Below are 21,196 nucleotides of genomic sequence, written 5' to 3'. Positions count from 1 at the left end.
GGGCCTTTATATTTTATTTTCAAATATAAGGACTTATAAGCACTTATAAGGACCGCTACAAACCCTGGTAGTATTTGCACTTTTGTAAGTGTAAATAAAGGACTTATAAGCACTTATAAGGACCGCTACAAACTCTGATAGTATTTGCACTTTTGTAAGTGTAAATATATCTACATACTTTTTACATTTTGCATTAAGGTATATTTTTGTACAGATCATTACATCAAACAAAATGCTGACAATGACTACTAAAAATATTACACTAAATTCAGGATCTTTGAGTGTTTTTTACATGAATATCAACCTAACAATCTGCCCACTCACGCAGAACTAAATGAAAATGATTTTCAGTTAATCTTCCATAATCTTTCATGGACCTTAGACATTTATGGATATAAATCCATCTATGTATTGATTATAAAAATTATCTATTCCATTTTATTTAAGAAAATACTATGTTACACAAACTGTTAAACAATCCTTAACAAAAAGGTTCTTGAATTACGTATTTATTTCACTTCTCATTCTCTTAAAATTTAAATGAAACTACAATGCCTCCTAATATTCATATCTTTTCACTACAACTAACTACATGCATATTTTGTCCTTATTTCTTCTATTATATGTTACAACAATCATATTTCCATTCCTTGTTATTTTCTTCTTTAATATACATTCCAAATAAACTTTATGGACAAAGATCAGCACATCTAAAATATCACATGTATTTGTATTAGCTTACAATACAAATACATGTTTTGTTATTTTTCTCTACATAAAGAATGCTGAATATAAATTGAAAAAGTAACAAACAAAAGCACGCAGACTAGATTATATTACTAACTTCTAATTCAGCCTCTAATCCCAAGCGATTAACTAGATTTTCAGTAACATGTAGCCTGCGTTGAAACCTTAACCGGTAGCTATCCTGCAGAAAATAAAAATAGGGCAAATGTATATGTGAACAGCAAAAAATACTCAATCATCACAATGTATATTAAACAAATCTTTGAAACTTACCTCTCTTTCCCTTAAACTCTGATATCGGATAACATTATTGTATTCCATCACTAGTCTCAAAAACAAATAGCAGCATGTTAGTCTCAAATAACAACCCCTATAATCAATAACAAATTATTAATATAAAATATGAATGTGATAGTCAAAGAATAAACTAACTAACGGCAACAATAGAAGCATGGAAAGTGAGGAATTCATTGCAGTTTTTGCATGATATATACAGCATGACATGCATTTGCAATATATAGCAGTAGAGGAAAATATGAAACACGGTTACAATTAACAAAATTGCACTAAGAAAATGTCCAAGATAAATACTCGCTTTTCTTGATGGCATTAGATTATGTGTGGCAGGAAACAGCATAATGAACTGGAATGTTATGTATGGAATAAAAACACTAGAGATATTAGTTTTCAAATAAGGAAGAGCAGAAGTGAAATACAGTGAAAAACAGAAAGACAAGCAGGTAATGAAAAAATACAACTGTGAGATTATAGAAAACTATTAATTTCAGACTATAGCTGTGAATGTTGAGGATGTTCATACTCATTATCTAGGACATATTGCATATGTTAATAACTTGATAACTAAGACAACATCACACAATACACATTAGCTTGGATACTAAGTACTTCAGTATGATGCACTAAATCCATTTAATACTCTGGAATTATTCCGCTGGATACTTGATTATAACCACATAGTCAAAAATTCATCAAGTTTGAAATCAGAACAAAGCACATGCTACACAAACACAATATGATGCAAGATGAAATGATTACCAATACAGTCTTGAAATAGTCATTTCACATTCGTGGTCACATGGCAAGGCACTCATCCCAGGCATCACTCCAATCTATAGTCAATGTGGTACTATGTAACATTATCATCATGGGAATAAGTCGAAGAAATAGGTGTCAGACAAATGTGTATTGTTCTTTGTGTTTAGCTGCCTAATTAATGTACTTTGCCTCATACATCTAGATAATTTATATAGCTGTCTAGTTGATGGAGTTTGGTCTCATAAACCAGGTAATTTGTAACAGTAAACTTCATTCTCCATGTACTAGTTTAGAAATACAAAAGGAAAGGTCTGTTACATTCTACAGATCCCAGCTTGGTAATATTACACTAAACGAAAATTAAAGGGAAACATATACTCACTTCCAAAAGTTAAGCGCGAAGATGTAAAATGCAAAAAAATCAACAAATACTGCTTTGATTGACACAAAATTAGGCAGGAGAGTAGCATATATATTTATGCTTAAACAAAATCAGTAATTATACAGAGAAATGAAAACAATATTAAATTTTTATAAGTTATCAGATAATGACATACTGGAGACTTAAACAGAATTATGTATAAAGTGAAAATAAACAGCATAAAATGAAAAAAAAGGACATTAATAGGGTATGTGATCCCCCCATCTGTATACAAAGTTTACATTTTATGACCATGCTTTCAATTAAGTGGTCAACCACCGCAGAATTAAACAACCGCCATTCTTCTTGTAGAGCAGTTTCCAGCTCAATAAGAGTGGCTGGAGGTGGGAAACATGAAGATACAGCACGGCCAAGAGCATCCCAAAGATTTTCAATGGGATTAAGGTCAGGCGAATATGCTGGCCACTCCATATGCGTAATCCCTTCACTCTCCAGGTAGCCACCGATGATGTCAGCTCTATGAGGACGCAAGTTATCGTCCATTAAAACTAAAGTAGGGCCAACTGCTGCAGCGTGCAATCTCACAATGGGTTCTAGGACTTCATCTCGATACCGGACAGCCGTCAAAGAACCCTGTTTAAAGATATGCAGGTCGGTGCGGTATCCTAATGAAATCCTTGCCCACACCATAATGCTTCCGCCTCGAAATACGTGATTTTCGGTGATGTTTTGGGACTGATTGCATGTTCGTTGTTCACGCCATATCCTTAAACGCTTGTTGTCTGGCTTCAGAGCAAATCTTGACTTATAAGTAAACATGACATTGCCCCAGTCAGACACATTCCAAATGACATGTTCCCTGCACCACTGTAATCGTGCCCTTCTTGATTGGATGGATAGAGGAACACAAACCCGAGGTACCCGGGTGTACAGTCCACTCATAAGTAAACTTCAGCATACAGTAGCTGCAGATATCGCATTACCAATAGACGTTGTAACCATAGATGTCACACGTGTGGATTGGATTGGATTATTTAATTATGGCAAAGCACACGAGGGCTATCTGCCTAAAGGGAGGGATGCCTTCGTGGAGGACTGTCTAAGGGAAACTGGCTCGTATACACATTACACATGGGAAAAACCACGAAACCGCCCATGCAACCAGCCCGTTCACGGCATTTGAACCTCGGACTAAACTACCAGTGTTAAGCGTCTTTACCGCTTGGCCACTGGTAGGCCGTCACACATGTGGAGGTAGCTCTGTGATTCCGCTTGGCTACAATAGCACTATATCGATCTTCCGCTGGGGTTGTAACGCTTGGGTGACCGGCTACAGGCCTTCGGACAACTGTCTGTGTGTTTTGAAATTGTTTCCATAAACGTAAAATTACAGAATTATGAACGCTGAAGGAAACAGCAACATCTGTAATCGACTGTCCTGCTTCAATTTGTCCTACAGGACAGCTTAGGTCAGGAGCCGTCTCATCGGGTAGAGCCTTCCTGATTCAGTGCACCCAACAGCACGCCAGCGCTCAGAATCTTCCATTCGTCTTCTGGAAGTCATAGGAACACGTATGTTTTGGAAACAAATTGTACGAAAGTTTTAAACACCTTCTATCAGTATTTACAATCAACTTCCGTAACCCTTCATAAAGCTGGCTTTTTATAAGACTGCCATTTTTGCATATTTCTTGACATGAAAACGACCAACTGTGACCCTGAGAAAGCGGCCATCTGTGGTTATTAACTAACATATTTGCATACTTCCATCTACCTCTGCAGCGAATTGCATCCTCTTCAATTCTAATTGGCTTCAGTAAATTAGCAATTTCCTCTCTGTGCTTAAATTTCGGAAGTGAGTGTATTTAGCACTAAACACAGAACTTTCAATACAAAGCACCTGGATAAATGAGATTGCTTTTAACACACCACATTCCTGTTCAGCACCATGGATACTGGTCATGATAAAGCTCTGTGTTGATTGCAACATCCACCAGGGGCACTACCACATTTCATTCAGTTGCATTGGCAACAGACAACATTTAAAAATTTGCTGATCAAATCATGCCTAGTTTACATTGGCCATTAAATCCTCTGAAAGAAGACCTGCAACAGAGTTCAGGATGGACTGCTAATAGAACTGTAATATGCTCACAAATTCAAATGAAGGGATGCAGTACACTCTTGATTTTTGACATTCTTTTTCTATAGCGTGATACTAATAGCACAGTTCTGCAGATGAAAATTTGAATAAAATATTCTTTTGCAAAAACCAATCCTCTGTGGTAATTCAATAGGAATATGTTAAATTTAATACTTTCTCACTTTTAGCACTGTAAGGTACATCCTAATTTTATAACAGTTATTTTAAGTTTATACAATTTTTCCATCTCTTTTAGCTTCAGCTTACAATTCCTTACCAGAATGAGTTTTTAGAATCACGTTAAATGCAAACAAGAAGAAATGAGTATTAAAGTCAAAGCTCCATTGACTTCGGAAGAAAGAATTAGGATTTTTAGTGTTCGTTTGCTTTTTCACCATGTTTCTCGAACTGTTACTATGCTCGGCCTTATTACGTGCCTTTTGATAGCTTCGCTAGCTAATTTAATATTACGGGCCAACTAGTTTAGAATTTGTGTTAACTTTGGCTAAAGTCATAAGTTAGTTCTTATACCTTACACTTTTTTGGTTTAAGCCCAAGTGGAGGTTTTTTTATACACCCTGAGAAAGCGGCCATCTGTGAATCTCTATTTTGAGCAATACAGGTTAATTAACCCTTCTTGAGTTTACGTTTCTGTTCTTAGACTTGATGATTTGCTTAGCTGTTCAACAACACTTAGTTAATAGATAGAAGTGAGGAACATTACAGTACTTGTAATTGAACACACATGCAATGGTAGTGACCAATACAGATTTTGGATGGCTGTCTATAAAATGTGATTCCACGCAAACTGAATACATATCTGCAACTCACCAGTTGTAGTTATGTGGGATAAGAAGTAGGCCAACCTTCTAAGCAATCATATTCCACAGATGTTCCATGGAGAACAAACTGGGTGACCATGCAAGCTAAGAATTGACATTTAATGGTCACACAAGAAATGCTGGACAATGTGTATACAGCAAAGACAAGACAGCTGTCCTAGCCAGAATGATTTTGTAGCAATGGTAAGACTTCTGGTTGAAACAAATTAGGTGTTGGGATCAGAAATCTGACTGTTGTTCTGAAGTTTTTTTTTTTTTTTTTTTTTTTTTTTTTGCTTGTTGCCACTAGATGCAGCCTGTAACTGGTGGTGTACAGTGGAATTTATTATGAATGGATAATGTTGACTTTCATTCTGTTACAGTATTTTTCATTTTTGGCATTTTGTTTCAGAATGAAGGCAGGAATCATGGGGACGAGTTACGTAAATAAACAGAGCAGGCTATTCACAGCATCAGCTAATATATTATATGCACATGTTCCTGATGCTTCCAAATATTTTTTTTGGGGGGGAGGGGCGATATAAGGGTAGATATTCTTTAATTTTAGAGGTTTTATTTATTCTTCTTAAGAGGCAGGTCGGCACTGAGATGATTATTTTTGTGTATCGTTTAGCAAAATATTTTTTTTACACTTCAGATGGCAAAACCAAAACAGTATTTTAGGAAACACCAGGATTTGAAACCATTTGACTGTAAGAAAACCAAATATTAATACTAGAAGAGTTATCAAAGAAATTGATGTTTTATTTTACTTTTTTCTTTTCTTTTTTTTGGGGGGGGGATAATGCTCTTGTAAAATACATCATAAAAGAAACGGTTTTGCACAAAAATGGCCTGAGTTTCAATCTGCTTCGAAATCAGTAAATTTACAGATGTGATGTCAGAGCAAATGAAAATGGTTTTGGGTCCGATTATTTTAATGGGCAGAATGAAAGAGCCTAATCTACATTTTGAAATACTGCTTCCATTTCATTGTGTTTATGCCTTTTTTTAACAAAAGAGACTTTTAATACTTTCATTTTGATTAAAATAACATAATACAATATAATCTTGATTGTGCGGATATTTTTTCCATACATATTTATTTGAGGAAAGTAAAAAAAAATGTATTATTCCAGAACTTATTACTTTATACAGTCAAAAGTCGTTAATCCGGAACTCGTCGGGACTTCGGAGATTCCGGATTAGGGGTTTTTCCGGATTATAGATCATCAGTTTAAATCTGGTAAGATGGCATGCAGAAATTATAAAATAAAAAACATGAAACCATAATTTATGAAATAAAGAGCAATTATGATCTAAAGGGTATCAAAATTTACCAAAAAAAAAAAAAAGATTAATATTTATTTGCTTACTTTATTAAACACTTCTTTCAATGTAAGTTGTTTAAGTTGCTTCGTTTTTTATGTGATAATACATTCTCTTTAATTCTATAAACAGATATAATTTCTTGTTCAGTTACAAAGTTCCGCTGTTCAAGTCCTATAATTGCTGTGTCGAGAATACCGACTAATTTGTCAATCAAAATTTTTTCGTTTTCAATAACCTCTGTCACTTTCTTCGCTATCGGAAGCGAATTATAATGACGAGGCATTTGATTTAAATCATATCAAAGACGGAGTATATCGAGATGAAATACTACATTGAGTAAGCAATTATAAGCCAAATAAAATAAAAACATCTGCCTTTAAGATAAGGATAGTGCTTACAGATCAACTTCCAATTCATTGCACGCCGCCGCGGCGTTAAAGATAAACAAAGTTTAGATAAACAAACGTTAAAGTTTAGATAAACAAAGGATATGCCTTTATCCATTTTTTGCAGCAATTCCACTTTTTGTTTAATGGACTCCGAAAGATACTTTCGCTTTGTATATCCTTTACATATTAATAAATATATATCGGAAATTCTATTTGACATAATCAAAAGTTCAAGCTTACTTTTATAAAATTGCTCTAACAGTCTTCAAAAATTAATAAGCTGGATCCAATTCGAAGATTAAGGAACAACGCAATCTGCAACATTAACTGAAATAGATAATTAGATAATTTTAGCTTAGCTTATCCCGTCTGTTATACATTAAACGTGCATTCGTAAACGTATTTTGCGCACGCGCACACGCAAATTCGCAGTGGTAAAGGTCTTACGCGCATGCGCAGAAAGTTTGTAGCTTTGAGGTCCGGATTATAGATCATTCCGGATTATGGATGTCCGAATTAACGACTTTTGACTGTACAATTTTTAAGGAAAATATCGTGATAAAGTTTTAAAATTAATTCAGATAGTTACCTGAGTGTTCCTCTCATAGTGTGCCAAAAATTTGACAAAGACAAGACCACAAATTTTATTTATATAATTTTTTTTAAAGTTAGGCTTTGCATCCTGTCTGCCTACCATCCCAAAAGAGTGGCTTAGTGACTGAGGAGCTCATCCTAAAATGGTTAAGTCTTTCTACAAAACTTTTCTTACTACTGCAATTTCTCTGAACAGCAGTAAACAGTACTGCTGCTAGGCTAATGAAGGCTACTGCAATGTCTCTGAACAGCAGTAAACAGTACTGCTGCTGGGCTAATGAAGGCTGCAAATTAATGTGTCAATGGGAATTCCAGCCCTGACTACTGTTACAGGAAATTTATATATTGGTGATGGTGTGCTGTAAGGTATAAAATACATTAAGCTACTTAAAGCTAGGCATAATACTTTGCAGAGCAGCCAGATACATACCTAGCATTGCATGAGTACATATTCAGCAAGATGCTAGTCAATAATGTCTAGAGTTTCAAAATGAAACTTAAAAAAAAAAAAAAAGAAGAAGAAGAAAGAAGCAACACAGAGTTGGCCTTAGGAATTTTGCTGTCTTGTAAGCTTATTTTGGCTTTTTATGTTAGTTACTTTTAGTTATTCTATGTTTTGGATCTTTATTGTTACTTCTCTCTTCCATTTTCCCAACAGAATACAAATTTAGTTCAAAAGTATTTAAGGTGATGTTTTTAATCGTTAGACTGAGCGTATTCTGCTTCTCAAGGCCACGTTTCTCTGAACAGGATTGCTAGATAAGATAAGAGTTGCAGTCTTTGGCCTTGCATTATAATTGCCAATGGTTTATATCCACATCCATTAAGTTTTCAGCCAACTTCACATCAACTGACCTGTGTAGCCTTTGACTACTTTGATTATTTGAATTTTAGTTTATTTGAATTTAATTACATTAGAACTAGCTGTTACTCTTAAAATATCTCATCACAGGTGGTTGGCTGAGTTGTGAGCACAAAGTGTGCTTAAAAAATCTTTTACACCCTTCTCAAGTTTCAGTTGTTACTTCAGACTTAGCAATAATTTGCTTAACATCCACCAAGAATGTGGATACTTTGGATGATTGCAAAGCACATAAAACTATAATATCTTTAAAACTATGAAGCCAAGTTTCAACATGTAAATTCTAAACAGCAACATTAGCTGAGTAAATAACATTATCTGATATCAGTTTTATTTTATTTGCTGAAATTAAACTGATACCAATTAACATTATGTACTCGTATTAAGTTTTACTTCAATTATCATGCTTTCTCATTTAGTAGCATTAGCTCATGAATATGCATAAGTTAATAAAAAGCTATCATAAACCATATTTTTACAGAAAGACTTGAACAATTAACAGAGAAATAAAAGAAAAGAACATATTCTCATTAACACAGATATCAGTAATGCTCATTATGGTATGTAGAATGCAGAACTGCTAAGTCTTAAAACATTTAGCTATAATAATTGCATCTTTTAAGTTTTTTTCGTTTTACATTTAATATTCACCAATACAATATCAAGAAGCTATGAATCTAAACTTTTGGCATGACATTCTAAATAGTTTGTGAGTGAAGAGTCGAAATATATTTAACACTTCACCCACATACAGCTGATGTTGAGAACAATCCTGTTTAGTTATCCACAATTTCAGAATTTTCTTTTACAGAATAAAACCATTTCTCCAAGAGACAAAGGAGCATAACTGACAATTATGTTCAGATAATAAGAACAGCGAGGTTTCAAAACCCACACATGCTTGTGACAATATAAGAATATTCATATATGACAATTCGTTTAGAAACAAAAAAAAAATCAGCCTGCTGTGGCTTCAACAAGAACAGGGGGCAAGAATTAGACAACACAACCAACCTACTATAATTTAGTCACCGCTTAGTCAGTATAGTGGTTAGTGATGCTGACTGCCATACCGATGGGCCCAGGTTTAAATACTAAAGAAGACATGAATGTTCATAAGCATATAGTGTCTGTGCGGTAAGAATGCACTCAAAATACACGGTGAGCCAAAAAAAATCTCAAGTGATTGGTAGCTGGGGAAGAAAAGTAAGAGACCTTCAGACTGTCCCCAGGGTGTTATCCTCCCAAATTGGAGGACAGCTTGCTAACCAATGTGGTTGGATTACATCTGTATGGCCTCAATGGTGAAATTCCAGTGTCCACCCCACTTACCTGCAGCTGCCATTCCCATAGTTATAAGGCATGCTGGGTAGCAGAAAATGAGCCTGAAATTTGAATTTTAAAGTAACAGACAACAGCGCATGTTCACCATTGCTTAGTTTCTTACCTGAGCATTAAAGGTTCTTGGATACTACAAGCAGATTTTTAACTGACTTCTAGTCTTTCAGTATTACTTAGAGAGTGATTCCATCTAAATGTTCACTCCGTCACTTAAACCTCTCAGCATTATGGATGAAAATTCTGTAGAAGTGTAGCTTTCTTATTCATTACATATGAAAATTTCTGCCAGCTTTTAATGTATCTGATTATGGGTTGGATGTATATTGGAAGAAAAGGAAACAAGATAAAAAGTGAGAAAGACAAACAAGGAACAAAGTAATTATAATTAAGAAAATATCATTTATTCATGATATCAGAATATATAAACTGCTGATGAAAGAACATTTTTTGTGGAATTACACACTAACCCAATATTTATACATATATATACGGTAACATTAATACTACAGTTTCCATAAAATTAAAAAACTTTTGGAAAATAACAGGTTAAAACAATCATTTACTTTCCCAAAGTCAAGACTTTTTACTGTTATTCATAAGAACCAGTACAAAACGTCAAGTAGATTTAACCAAAGCTCTCTGCACAAATATATTTACAGAGATATGAGCAGAGATTCAGTGCCTTAAATAATGATCACAATATTTATATATACAATTAGATGTACAAATCAAGACACTTCTATTCAAGAGTTTTACCTTTCAGAGTCGACAAACGAATTAAACTATATGTATTCATGAAGTATTATACCTCAGCTTTCTTCCAATCATTTCCGCAGAAATGAAACATTTCATCCTGGCCACGCTAATTTACTTATAAAAAAATGATATGAATGCGTGCATATGTATATAAAAGACTTTAAATACATCTGGGAGAAAGATATGTTTTTGTAATAAAATACAGATTAACGTGTGAACACAAAGTCATTAAGAAAAAACATTTTACTACTGTTCGGAGCTATTTAAATTCAAAATACTTAAAATATAATTCTTATTTTATTTCACTTTTTTAAAATTGCACATCACATAGTCTTATACACCGATATATATTTTCTGTAGCTAAGAAAACTAATTAAATTTATTTTAAATTTCTATAACTTCCAGAATACATTTAGGATCATGAAAAACTCCATTATACAGATTTTTAGATGCAGGAAAGATATAAAACTATGCACTAATACTTAATACAATACTATTAAAGGCACGTAATAAGTAAACAAAGCTTACTTATCCGGCTGTCACTTCAAAAGTTTTTCGAAAATGATGCACAAGAAACTGTACGTCTATCGTTAACAGCTTTAGTGTAAATACATACATATACATAAATTATTAAATTCTCAAATGATAAATTTCTAAAAAAATTACACTTAAAAATATTAAACGGACAATAGACAGAGAGATGTCTTGTTTTGCATCTGCTAAGCTTTCGGACCGCATTATCGCGAGCAAATCAACGGTTGTATAAATGTGATTTTTTCATATCATTACCCCTTCTGTCATTGCTGCGGTGGATGCTGTCGTCAGAGAAGACCAACGTTGGAAGACATTCGGCTTATGTTAAGCATTAACCACACTACCACTCATGCCATCTCGACAAAGCATCTGATTTTCCGGAAAATCTTTGCTCAGTGAGTTTCCCACAGCCAACGTAGAAGCAGAAGTTGAACAGAATATCGACATCACTGCAGCACCTGGAACGGTATCATGAAGAATATTTTTTCCTGTTCTGTACTGTTACGGATGAAACGTGAAATGATAATGGAGTTAATGAAACTTGGTGCCATCATTTTGAACCAGACAGCAAGCGTTAGAGGAAAGCGCACGGGTTCAACCCAACCGCTAATCCCAAAGCCGTCCACGTCAGCTCTGGGAAATGCATGCTGACGAGCAGTCAAATCCAGATCCCTGACAATTCAGATTTCTACCCTTTCAATTTCCATATTTTTGGAGCCCTGAAGAAAGGCATTAGCGGCCGTTTATTTGCTTCGGATAAAGAGGTGCACGCCTGTCCAAGAAGAGGTTCCGTGGGCAACCGAAAGCACTTTCCATGACGGCACTGACTATCTTGTCTCACAGCGGGATAAATGTATTAACAGTTATGGCGATTACGTTTGAAATAATATATAGGTTACTTACTTTTATTCCATGTTTTTTGTTTTCATTTGATTGACCCTTATATATTAAAAGGATATAATGTCATGGACAGAGCATTAGATCTAATTTTCCTGATTTGCGTAGAACTTATTATCAGCTAACTGAAATAAACAGTAATATAAGTTCCTTGTTACCAGAAGATTAAAATGATGAAAATATCAAAATGAGTACGCGATAATAGAAGGATATAACGAACTATTTTAATTACACTTTCATAAAAGCATAAGTAAAAGTAGATATGTATTTTAACAGAATTTTTAAAGCCGAAATTTCCGTTAATTAATCACACCCGCCCCCCCCCCGTTCAGAAACAGGAGAGAAGTTGCCGAAGATCGAACTTTTGAAATTTGGCGAGGAAACTTATGATTGTCTTGCTTTTAGAAGCCAATTCAAAATAATACGTGAAAATGAAAATATTGAGAAAGGAAATAAGCTTCAGTATTTGCACGTTTAAAGGCTCTAGAGCTCACGATACTATCGACAGAAATTCACTGATACGTAAAAATTATGAGAAAGCTATTGCAAGATTCTACCAGGATGCGAATTTAGAGCATTGGTTAGCAAGAATGCTAAAGTCAGAATATAATTTTTAAACAGATCTGTTAAAAAATGCCAACAAGACGCGATTGTCAGAAGCTGCAGAATAAAGTTCTACGCAGTTTTTAAATTTAACGTTTGGTGTTCCCTTCAGCTATTTTCCCGGTACATTTAAAAGTCAGACGAAGGCTGGCAGCAAAGCTGTTAGTTTTCAAATAAATTGGTTTTAAAATTTACCCGGTTAAATATTTAATTATTATGCATTTTTAACCTAAGTAACCTAAATCTGTATGTCACTGATTATCACAGGAATTTCAATGCAAACTGAGTAAACTGCTATCACTAAAATTCTATTCTGACAAATATCTGGTGCAACTTTCATTCCTTCTGAGATATTGCTGAAACATTTCGTATTATTTCCGATTTTCTGTATTTTTGTCATTAATTAAAAATCTTTAAAACTTTCAGCATTTTCCTATATTCTTCAACTGCATGCAAATAATAATTATTTTTAATAATTTCTTTTTGCCTTAATTATTACGTAGTTTTAAGAGTAATAAACGAAACATTTGGGTGTTATTTAAGGGTTATAATATTAATATTAAATTTGCATTTTACTTTTTTATATACATTCAAGATATTCAGAAAGGGGATTATAACTTGAAACTGTTTTCAGTGTATCATAAATTTATTGATTTAAATTAAAAATTCTTGTCTCCCTGTCCAAGAAACACTAGTAAACTTTATCTGAAATAGGAAAGATGAGATATATTAATAACAAACAAAGCAATTAATTTGGTCAAAGAACAAAAATCAGCGTTATATTTTCAAATTTTCACAGGACTAGTTACGATGGTTTTACCGAACCATCAGCCTCAGCTGCAAAAGCGCAAATGAACGAGATAAGATATAATGAAAATTAGATTGTGAAAATTTGAAAATATAACGCTGATTTTTGTTGTTTCACTTCCAATTTAATGTTTGTTCGGCTTGTTATTGTATCTTATTAAACAAAGCAATGTTGTTACTCATTAGCTTACAATATAATTTATTCAATATGGTATTTTTGTAAAGAAAGAGTGTTGCTGTACATTTGGTAAAGTATAAATAAGCATTGCATTTAATAATTATTGTTGGCAACCGCCGTCGATTTCCCTAGCGCATGCGCGTGATAAGCAAGTTCTCTGCTGCGTAATACTTATATTTAGTAAATACTTTTCTAGTGAGTTAGCCAAAGTCAATGGTGAGTGTTGCATGTAAGAGAGAAGTGAAAAGCGCTGTGTAATATCATGTTTCTACTCTGCTGTTCAACGTCTTCGTAGTTTAAATAAATGTTTGTCATGTATATAGAAGACGTCATTTTATTCTTCATAGGTTATGGGCCCAGATAGCGCTTAACTGTGCAGTGCAACTACCATTGTTAAATTTCGGCAAGCCAAGCTGCGTCGACTGAAATGAAAATGGCGACGACTAATACAGTGTCAATTGAAAAGCTAAACAAGAACAACTTTGATACGTGGAAGTTGCAAATGGAAGCAACACTGATTAAAAATGATCATTGGGACTATGTAACTGGGAAAATTCCGAAACCAGAACCTGGTGATGAAGAATTTGCTAAATGGAAAACTACTGACCAAAAAGCACGACCGGATGTAATCCTATCCATCTTACCCAGTGAACTTCCACAAGTAAAGAATTGTGTAACATCTCACGAACTGTGGCGTAAATTGCATTCTATTTACGAATCGAAGGAACCAGCTAGAAAGGCCACAATTCTAAAAAAATTGCTTTTTACAAAAATGAGTGATTCTAAACAAATGACTGTTCATCTAAGTGATTTTTTCATTCTTGTGGACAAACTTAAAGAAATGGAAATAAACATTCCGGATAATTTGCTTACAATATTGCTTTTATATAGCATACCGGACTCTTATGAAAGCTTTCGAATAGCAATCGAATCTCGTGATGAACTGCCTTCTCCAGAAATGCTGAAAATTAAACTGTCGGAAGAAGCTACCGCTCGCAAAAATAAAGATTCATCGTTTTCTGAACAACATGCGTTCTATGCGAAAGATCGGAAGTATACTCAACGACCGGTTCCTAAACCAAAAGCAGATAAGTCTGCAAACCGAAGACAGTATCCAGTTAACTACAGATGCAACTTCTACCATATCTATGGGCATAGAGCATCGGAATGTAGGAAGAAAGGTAAAGAAACTGAAAGCAAATACCTTAGTGAAACTGCGATGTCTGCAGAATATCAGAATTCCCTGGAGCAAGAAAAAGCCGTAGCATGCACTAATAGTAATTCTAAACACATTTTTTGTCTGGATAGTGGTGCCACATCGCATATGTGTAACAGCAAGGAACTGTTTCAAGAAATTCACGAGGTAGGTGACACTTATGTTAAATTAGCTGCTGATAAAACTTTTAAAGCTATTGGAAAAGGAACTGTTAAATTTAAAGTTCGCATAGGTTCTAAAACTGAAAATATCAAACTCAAAAATGTATTGTGTGTACCTGATTTGAAATATAATTTAATCTCAGTGTCTAAAGTAACTGAAAATAATCTTTCAGTAATTTTCAAAGAAAAATGTGCTCAAATAATTAATTCTAATAACGAAACAGTAATTTTAGCTAAACGCGAAAATTATTTTTATTTTGTCATGCCAATATTTGAGTCTGTATCAATTGCTAAAGAAATAGATCAGTGGCATATAAGATTTGGCCATTTAAATGAAAATGATCTTAAAAAACTTCAAATAAATAACATGGTTAGAGGTCTTTCTTTTTCTTAAAATGACTCTCTTTCTACTTGTAAGGTTCAGGGTAAACAAACCGCAACCCCTCTTCCCAAAGAATCTGAATATAGAAGTACTGAATTGTTGAATCTAATTCATTCTGATTTGTGTGGTCCCATGAGAACTGAATCAATCGGTGGATCATTTTATTTCGCAACATTTATCGATGATAAATCTCGATATGTTTGTGTTTATTTTCTGAAATCTAAGGATGAGGTTAAAGAAGCTTTCAGAAATTTTAAAGCATCTTTTGAAAATAAACTTAACTCTAAAATCAGAATCCTGCGAACCGATAACGAGCTAGAATAGTTAGGGACAGACTTTAATAAATTTCTTAATAATGCGGGAATAAAACACGAAATGAGCACTCCTTACACGCCAGCCCAGAATGGCGTCGCCGAAAGATTAAATCGCACTTTGCTTTCAATGGCGCGATGTTTGTTATTGCAATCCAATCTGCCTCAGAAATTCTGGGCCGAAGCCGTCAATACCGCTGCTTACATTCGAAATCGCTGCCCAACGCGAGGTTTAAAACACGAAATAAAAACACCTTACGAAGTGATGTTTGGCAGAGTACCTGCTGTCTCTCACTTCAGAACCTTTGGCCAAAAAGCATTTTCGCTAAATAAAAGGCCAGAATAGGCACATTTGATATTCGATCTAAAGAATGTATTTTTATTGGCTATTCTGATGAATCAAAAGCGTATAGACTTTGGGATCCCGAGGCATGTAAAGTGAAAATAAGCAGAGATGTAAAGTTTATTAATGAGTTTGAAAACTGCTGTAGTTATGACTCAGAGCAAGAAATAAATCTGCCTTTCGCTCCGGAGGAAAAAATTATAAATAAAACATGTTGTGAAAAATCATCACCTCTGGACGGTAGCGAGTCGCCACTTAAATCTGAAGCTGAAGCGGAAAGCGGAAGTGATTTAGATAGCGAATCAATGCATCCTATCCTGATTAAAAGGGGGCCTGGTCGACCCAAGAAACTAAAAACAGGTTTGCCAGGAAGGCCTGAAAAGGAATATCATTATACAGTTATAAATAAATGTGAACAAACTCAAAATGTTGTTGAGGAAAGCATCAATCCTACGGTGCAAGAAGCATTAAATGGACCATATGCTGAAAATTGGCATAATGCCATGCTGTTAGAATATAACTCGCTTGTTCAAGAAAAAGCTTGGGAATTAGTAAACAGACCTGAAAACAAGAAAGTTATTGGTAGCAAATGGGTTCTTAAATTAAAATATAATCACGACAGCACTATCGAAAAATACAAAGCTAGGCTAGTTGCTAAATGGTGCGCTCAAATCCCTGGTCTCGATTTCACTGAAAACTTTTGCCCTGTTGCTATATTAAGTTCCATAAGAACAGTTTTAGCCTACGCAGTAGAACACAATCTCAAAGGTTACCAATTAGATTTTGTAATGGCCTATGTAAATGGAAATTTAGATGAAGAAATCTACATGGAAATTCCCGAAGATTTTCGCGATGAAACTAATTCAGATAAAGTGTGTCTTTTAAAGAGATCATTATACGGTCTTAAACAGTCAGGACGTCAGTGGTACAAAATGTTGAATGAAAAATTGAAATCTATGAAATTTAAATCTCTTAATTCAGATAATTGTGTTTATATTAAAAAGACGCCTAACAGTGAAACTATTATAATCGTTTATGTAGACGATCTTATCGTTTTTACCGATTCTAAGCAAACGTATGAAACAATTCGCAATAGTTTAGCTTCTGCTTTCAAAATGAAAGACTTGGGGAAGTTACATTATTGCTTAGGCATAGAATTTCACCAAAATGAGAATTCAATTAAAATTTCTCAAAAGAAATACGTTGATGATATTTTAAATCGGTATAATATGCAAAATGCTAAATCCGTGTCTTCACCTATAGATAACAGCAAAAAATTATCAAAAGAGATGAGTCGTAAAAACGAAAACGAAATCGCTGACATGAAAAATGTTCCATTTAGAAATCTGATCGGATCACTAATGTACCTTTCAGTAGCTACTAGGCCAGATATCACATACGCCGTGAATTTCTTATAAGTCAGTTTAACAACAATCCGGGAAAAGAACATTGGCATGCTGCGAAAAGAATACTTCGATATCTAAAGGGAACACAAGATCAAGGACTAATTTATACGAAAACAGGAAAACCACTCATCGCGTTTGTGGATGCAGATTGGGCATCAAATGTCGATGATAGAAAATCCTACACCGGTTTTGTATATATATTAAGTGGTTCAGCCATAACCTGGGAATCACGAAAATAACGCAGTGTAGCTCTATCTTCAACGGAGGCGGAATATATGGCTCTGTCTGAGGCCGCCAAAGAAACCGTCTACCTACGTCGTTTCCTGAAGGAGCTGGGCTACAACATAGAACACCCAACAACAATATACTGCGACAATCAAGGAGCTCAGAAAATTACGAAGAACTCTGTGTTTCACTCCCGTACAAAGCACATAGACATTCGCCATCATTTTGTGGGTGAAGTATATGAACTCGGTGAATTAAATATGAAGTACATACCTACCAGTGAAAGGGGAGCTGATGTGTTAACCAAACCCCTGACTCCTGTTAAACATCAAAACTGTTGTACAATTGTAGGATTGAATACTGTTTAATATGTATTTTGTTTTACTTTTCAGGAATGGGAGTGTTAGAGCAACATTCACTTACTATCTCACCACCAGATGGCTGCACTGTGCAGGAAGCAGTCTATTCACAGTTTTGAATATGGCTTGCCTGCTAGCATGAAATTGTGGGAAATAATAATAATAAATTATAAAATAATGATTAATTAGAAAGGAAAAATACTGGTTGATCGTAGATATTGCAAACTGATTTTTTAAAGTGTTTTTTGTAATTTTTGTTATTGTTTCTTTGATTGCCTAAGTTCCTAATTTTTCTCTTGTGTTTTCTTAACTGCAATTCAACTGTAACCTGATGTACTGATAACCATGTGCTCGACCGGCGAATCATCAGGAGGGCGCTGTGATCACGTACGATGGAGGCAGGATCTTGGAAGAGCTCCTGAATTTTCAAAGGTGTTTTCCGGAAAATCTTCATTTATTTAAGAAAATTTTCGCGAATATCCTCTGCATTGTCTCGTTCTCAAGGCCGGGAGTTCTCCTGTACCTGGGGGTCTTGTCTTCCTTGCAATCTTTTGCAGCACTAAGACGGAGCGTTCAGATAAGTAGAACTTCTTTTCTCTAAGCTAAATCAAATATCTGTCACTAAAGTACCTTTAAATTCATTTATTTGTTATGATCATTATTATTATTATGCTCATTTTATTATGTTCTGGCATTAAATACTTAGTAATTGCTTTAAATCATGTGGTTCTTTTTTGGTAACCATCTCGTAGGGACACTATCCTTATCAGTAGTGTTAGCCCTACCCATTGGGGCCCCTTTGAGGAATTTCGCGAGAGGGAAAAACACGATCTCGGGCCTCAATGAATGTATAGAGTTGTAGTTTTTGCTCCTTTAATCTATATTTCCTATCTATTTAAATTAAAAGCATATATTAATACAGTGTGCCTCAAATTGATAAAATAGTACACATATAATAAATTATGACCATTAACTTAATAAATAAATAAAATGCTTACGTTTTTTAAAAAAATTAATTAATATAAAAAAACTCCGTAATTTATTTACTTATTTATTTTTGCTGATATGTCCTCGCCTTGTTTTGGATTTATGATTTTATCTGATGCTGTTTTCTGAGTATATAAATATTTTGGAAACCGCAATAGATGATGTTACTTAGTTTAATGTATAACTTTGCATGATATTATATGTATCTTGATCTTATGTGTCTTCTGTTACTGTGTCTCAAGGTAGAGGCTAATATTGGTTTCCATGTTAAAAAATAAAAGTTTAAATTTAAAAATTTTTAAATTTTAGTTTCCCTGTTATAGCAAAAGTTAGCTTCTAAACTTGATTTATACTGTTATGTGACTGGGCCCCCAATTTTTATTATTTTATTATTAATTTTCCGCCATCTTTACATCTATTCAGCTTTACAAAACACACCTGGAAGACTCTATTTAATGTAAATGATAACAACTTTGACTACACTCATAAACACAATCGTGTTCTTTTTTTTTTTTTTTTTAACAAAATTCTCTTACTTCCTTTCCTTTTCTTTCTATAGGCCCTTTTTTTCCTTTTTGTTTTTTAATTATAAATAAAAAAATTTTTTCCCTCTCCATTACTTTTCGGCCATTTATTTTTTACTTTATTTTGTCCCAACTTTTCTTCCTGGCCTTTCGAACTCGTATAAAATATACGAAGTTCCTTTCAACTCTCCTCTGAAATACGAAATTGACCCCCTTTCTATATACCTTTCCTTCGCACCTATGCTTGATTTTTCGCCCATCGGTGCAGAAAGACTTAGCGGGTGCAACAAAACACATCTGTCTACTTTGTCTGTCTGTCTGTCTGCTCGACCGGCAGTGGAAAAAAAGTGTGTGTTTTGTTCACGTGCTGTCTTTGATGAAATTATTATTATTCAAATGGGCTAAGTAATATCTTATTTTTTTTATTCTCAATCCGTGGACATGTGAGCAAACGACGTGATATGCCCAAACATATTATTTTGAATAGCACTTGTGGGAAAAGCTGATACTTTCCAGAATGAGCTGAACGCGTGTAACTATAGGAGAATCAACGTCGAAAGGGGGTATGTTGGCAACCGCCGTCGATTTCCCTAGCGCATGCGCGTGATAAGCAAGTTCTCTGCTGCGTAATACTTATATTTAGTTAATACTTTTCTAGTGAGTTAGCCAAAGTCAATGGTGAGTGTTGCATGTAAGAGAGAAGTGAAAAGCGCTGTGTAATATCATGTTTCTACTCTGCTGTTCAACGTCTTCGTAGTTTAAATAAATGTTTGTCATGTATATAGAAGACGTCATTTTATTCTTCAATTATAAAAGTTATTAATTATTTAATAATTAATCATAAGAATATGAATAATTAAATATTTTTTTCAGAGATATATTTTCCGGCGATATTTTTTTTTTTTCTAGGGATTCCAGCGTACATTTTTGAAGCTCTAAATAAATGTCTTGTTTGAACATAGCATTTATTATTGACAAATCTCTAACCAAAGGAAATACCTTACTAGGGAGGATATTTAAACAAAAATTTTTATTAGAATAAATATTTTCGTTATTTTAATACTACTAATAATATACAAACATTAATTGAAGTTCACTATAGTTCAGTGAATAAGATTGCTGGTAGTTTGTTTTTGGCAACCGAACAGTTTAGCTGCTTGTGGTCTTTATGATTTTCCCGATGCGTAACGTGAATTCAAGCCAATTTTATTTAGACTTCTTATGACTTCTTAATTATGACTTATATGACTTCTTAATTAACTGTATAACTTCTCATTAACTGTAAAATATAATGTGTGGATATTTTCCGTTATACGATAACACAAAGAAAATGATTTCCTATACGAAACATATGATTAGCGCTGTTATTGCCCGCTGTTTAATTAAATGCATCCATCTTATTCCTTACAATTAATTTTCCTTTTTCAAAGAAAGTTTGATTTTAGTAAAATGTACTATTTACAATGTGTCATTTTATTTTGCTCGTTTTTTATGCAAATAATCAAATAGATATTGCGTAAGTTCAGAAAGCCAACTAGTCTCCAAGCGGTAAAATAGCTGAGCACCGGTAAATTCTAGCGGCTGCATGGGAAGTTTAGGGGTTTCTCATAAGTACAATTGATTGTGAATTAACAGTTTGTTTCCCACAAAAAAATCTACCCTGAAGACTTTCTTTCCTTTAGACAAATAGGTCCTGTGTGCTTTATCATAATCCAAAATCTTAAGCGTAAAAATCTTTTATCATAGCCGATGATGATGATAAAATATTTTCTATCTGATGTGTCAAGTTAGCATAATTGTATATTTCTAACGAAAATTGTTTGGCTCATGTTACCCTAGA

General features: G+C 34.1%; 1 protein-coding gene across 2 annotated transcripts in view; it reads right to left on the bottom strand.

The window, feature by feature from the left end:
* The window catches only part of adp (WD and tetratricopeptide repeats 1), a 159,379-nt gene extending 148,134 nt beyond the window's left edge, over positions 1 to 11,245 (bottom strand). The window contains exons 1-3 of one of the 2 annotated variants that reach the window (XM_085807293.1): positions 10,952 to 11,245; positions 1,021 to 1,117; positions 845 to 928 (exon numbers count right to left, since the gene is read on the bottom strand). In XM_085807293.1, coding sequence (XP_085663419.1) covers positions 845 to 928; positions 1,021 to 1,068 — 132 coding nt within the window. In that variant the 5' untranslated portion in view covers positions 1,069 to 1,117; positions 10,952 to 11,245. The remainder of the gene's footprint in view (positions 1 to 844; positions 929 to 1,020; positions 1,118 to 10,951) is intronic. The other variant, XM_085807292.1, reaches the window with a different exon arrangement.
* Positions 11,246 to 21,196: the final 9,951 nt, after the last annotated feature.

This window comes from Stegodyphus dumicola, chromosome X1 (genome assembly GCF_044657685.1).
Source record: "Stegodyphus dumicola isolate Sdum_Otavi_A_Nest chromosome X1, ASM4465768v1".
Classification (NCBI taxonomy): Eukaryota; Metazoa; Arthropoda; class Arachnida; order Araneae; family Eresidae; genus Stegodyphus; species Stegodyphus dumicola.
This window is presented reverse-complemented; position numbering and strand designations above follow the sequence as displayed.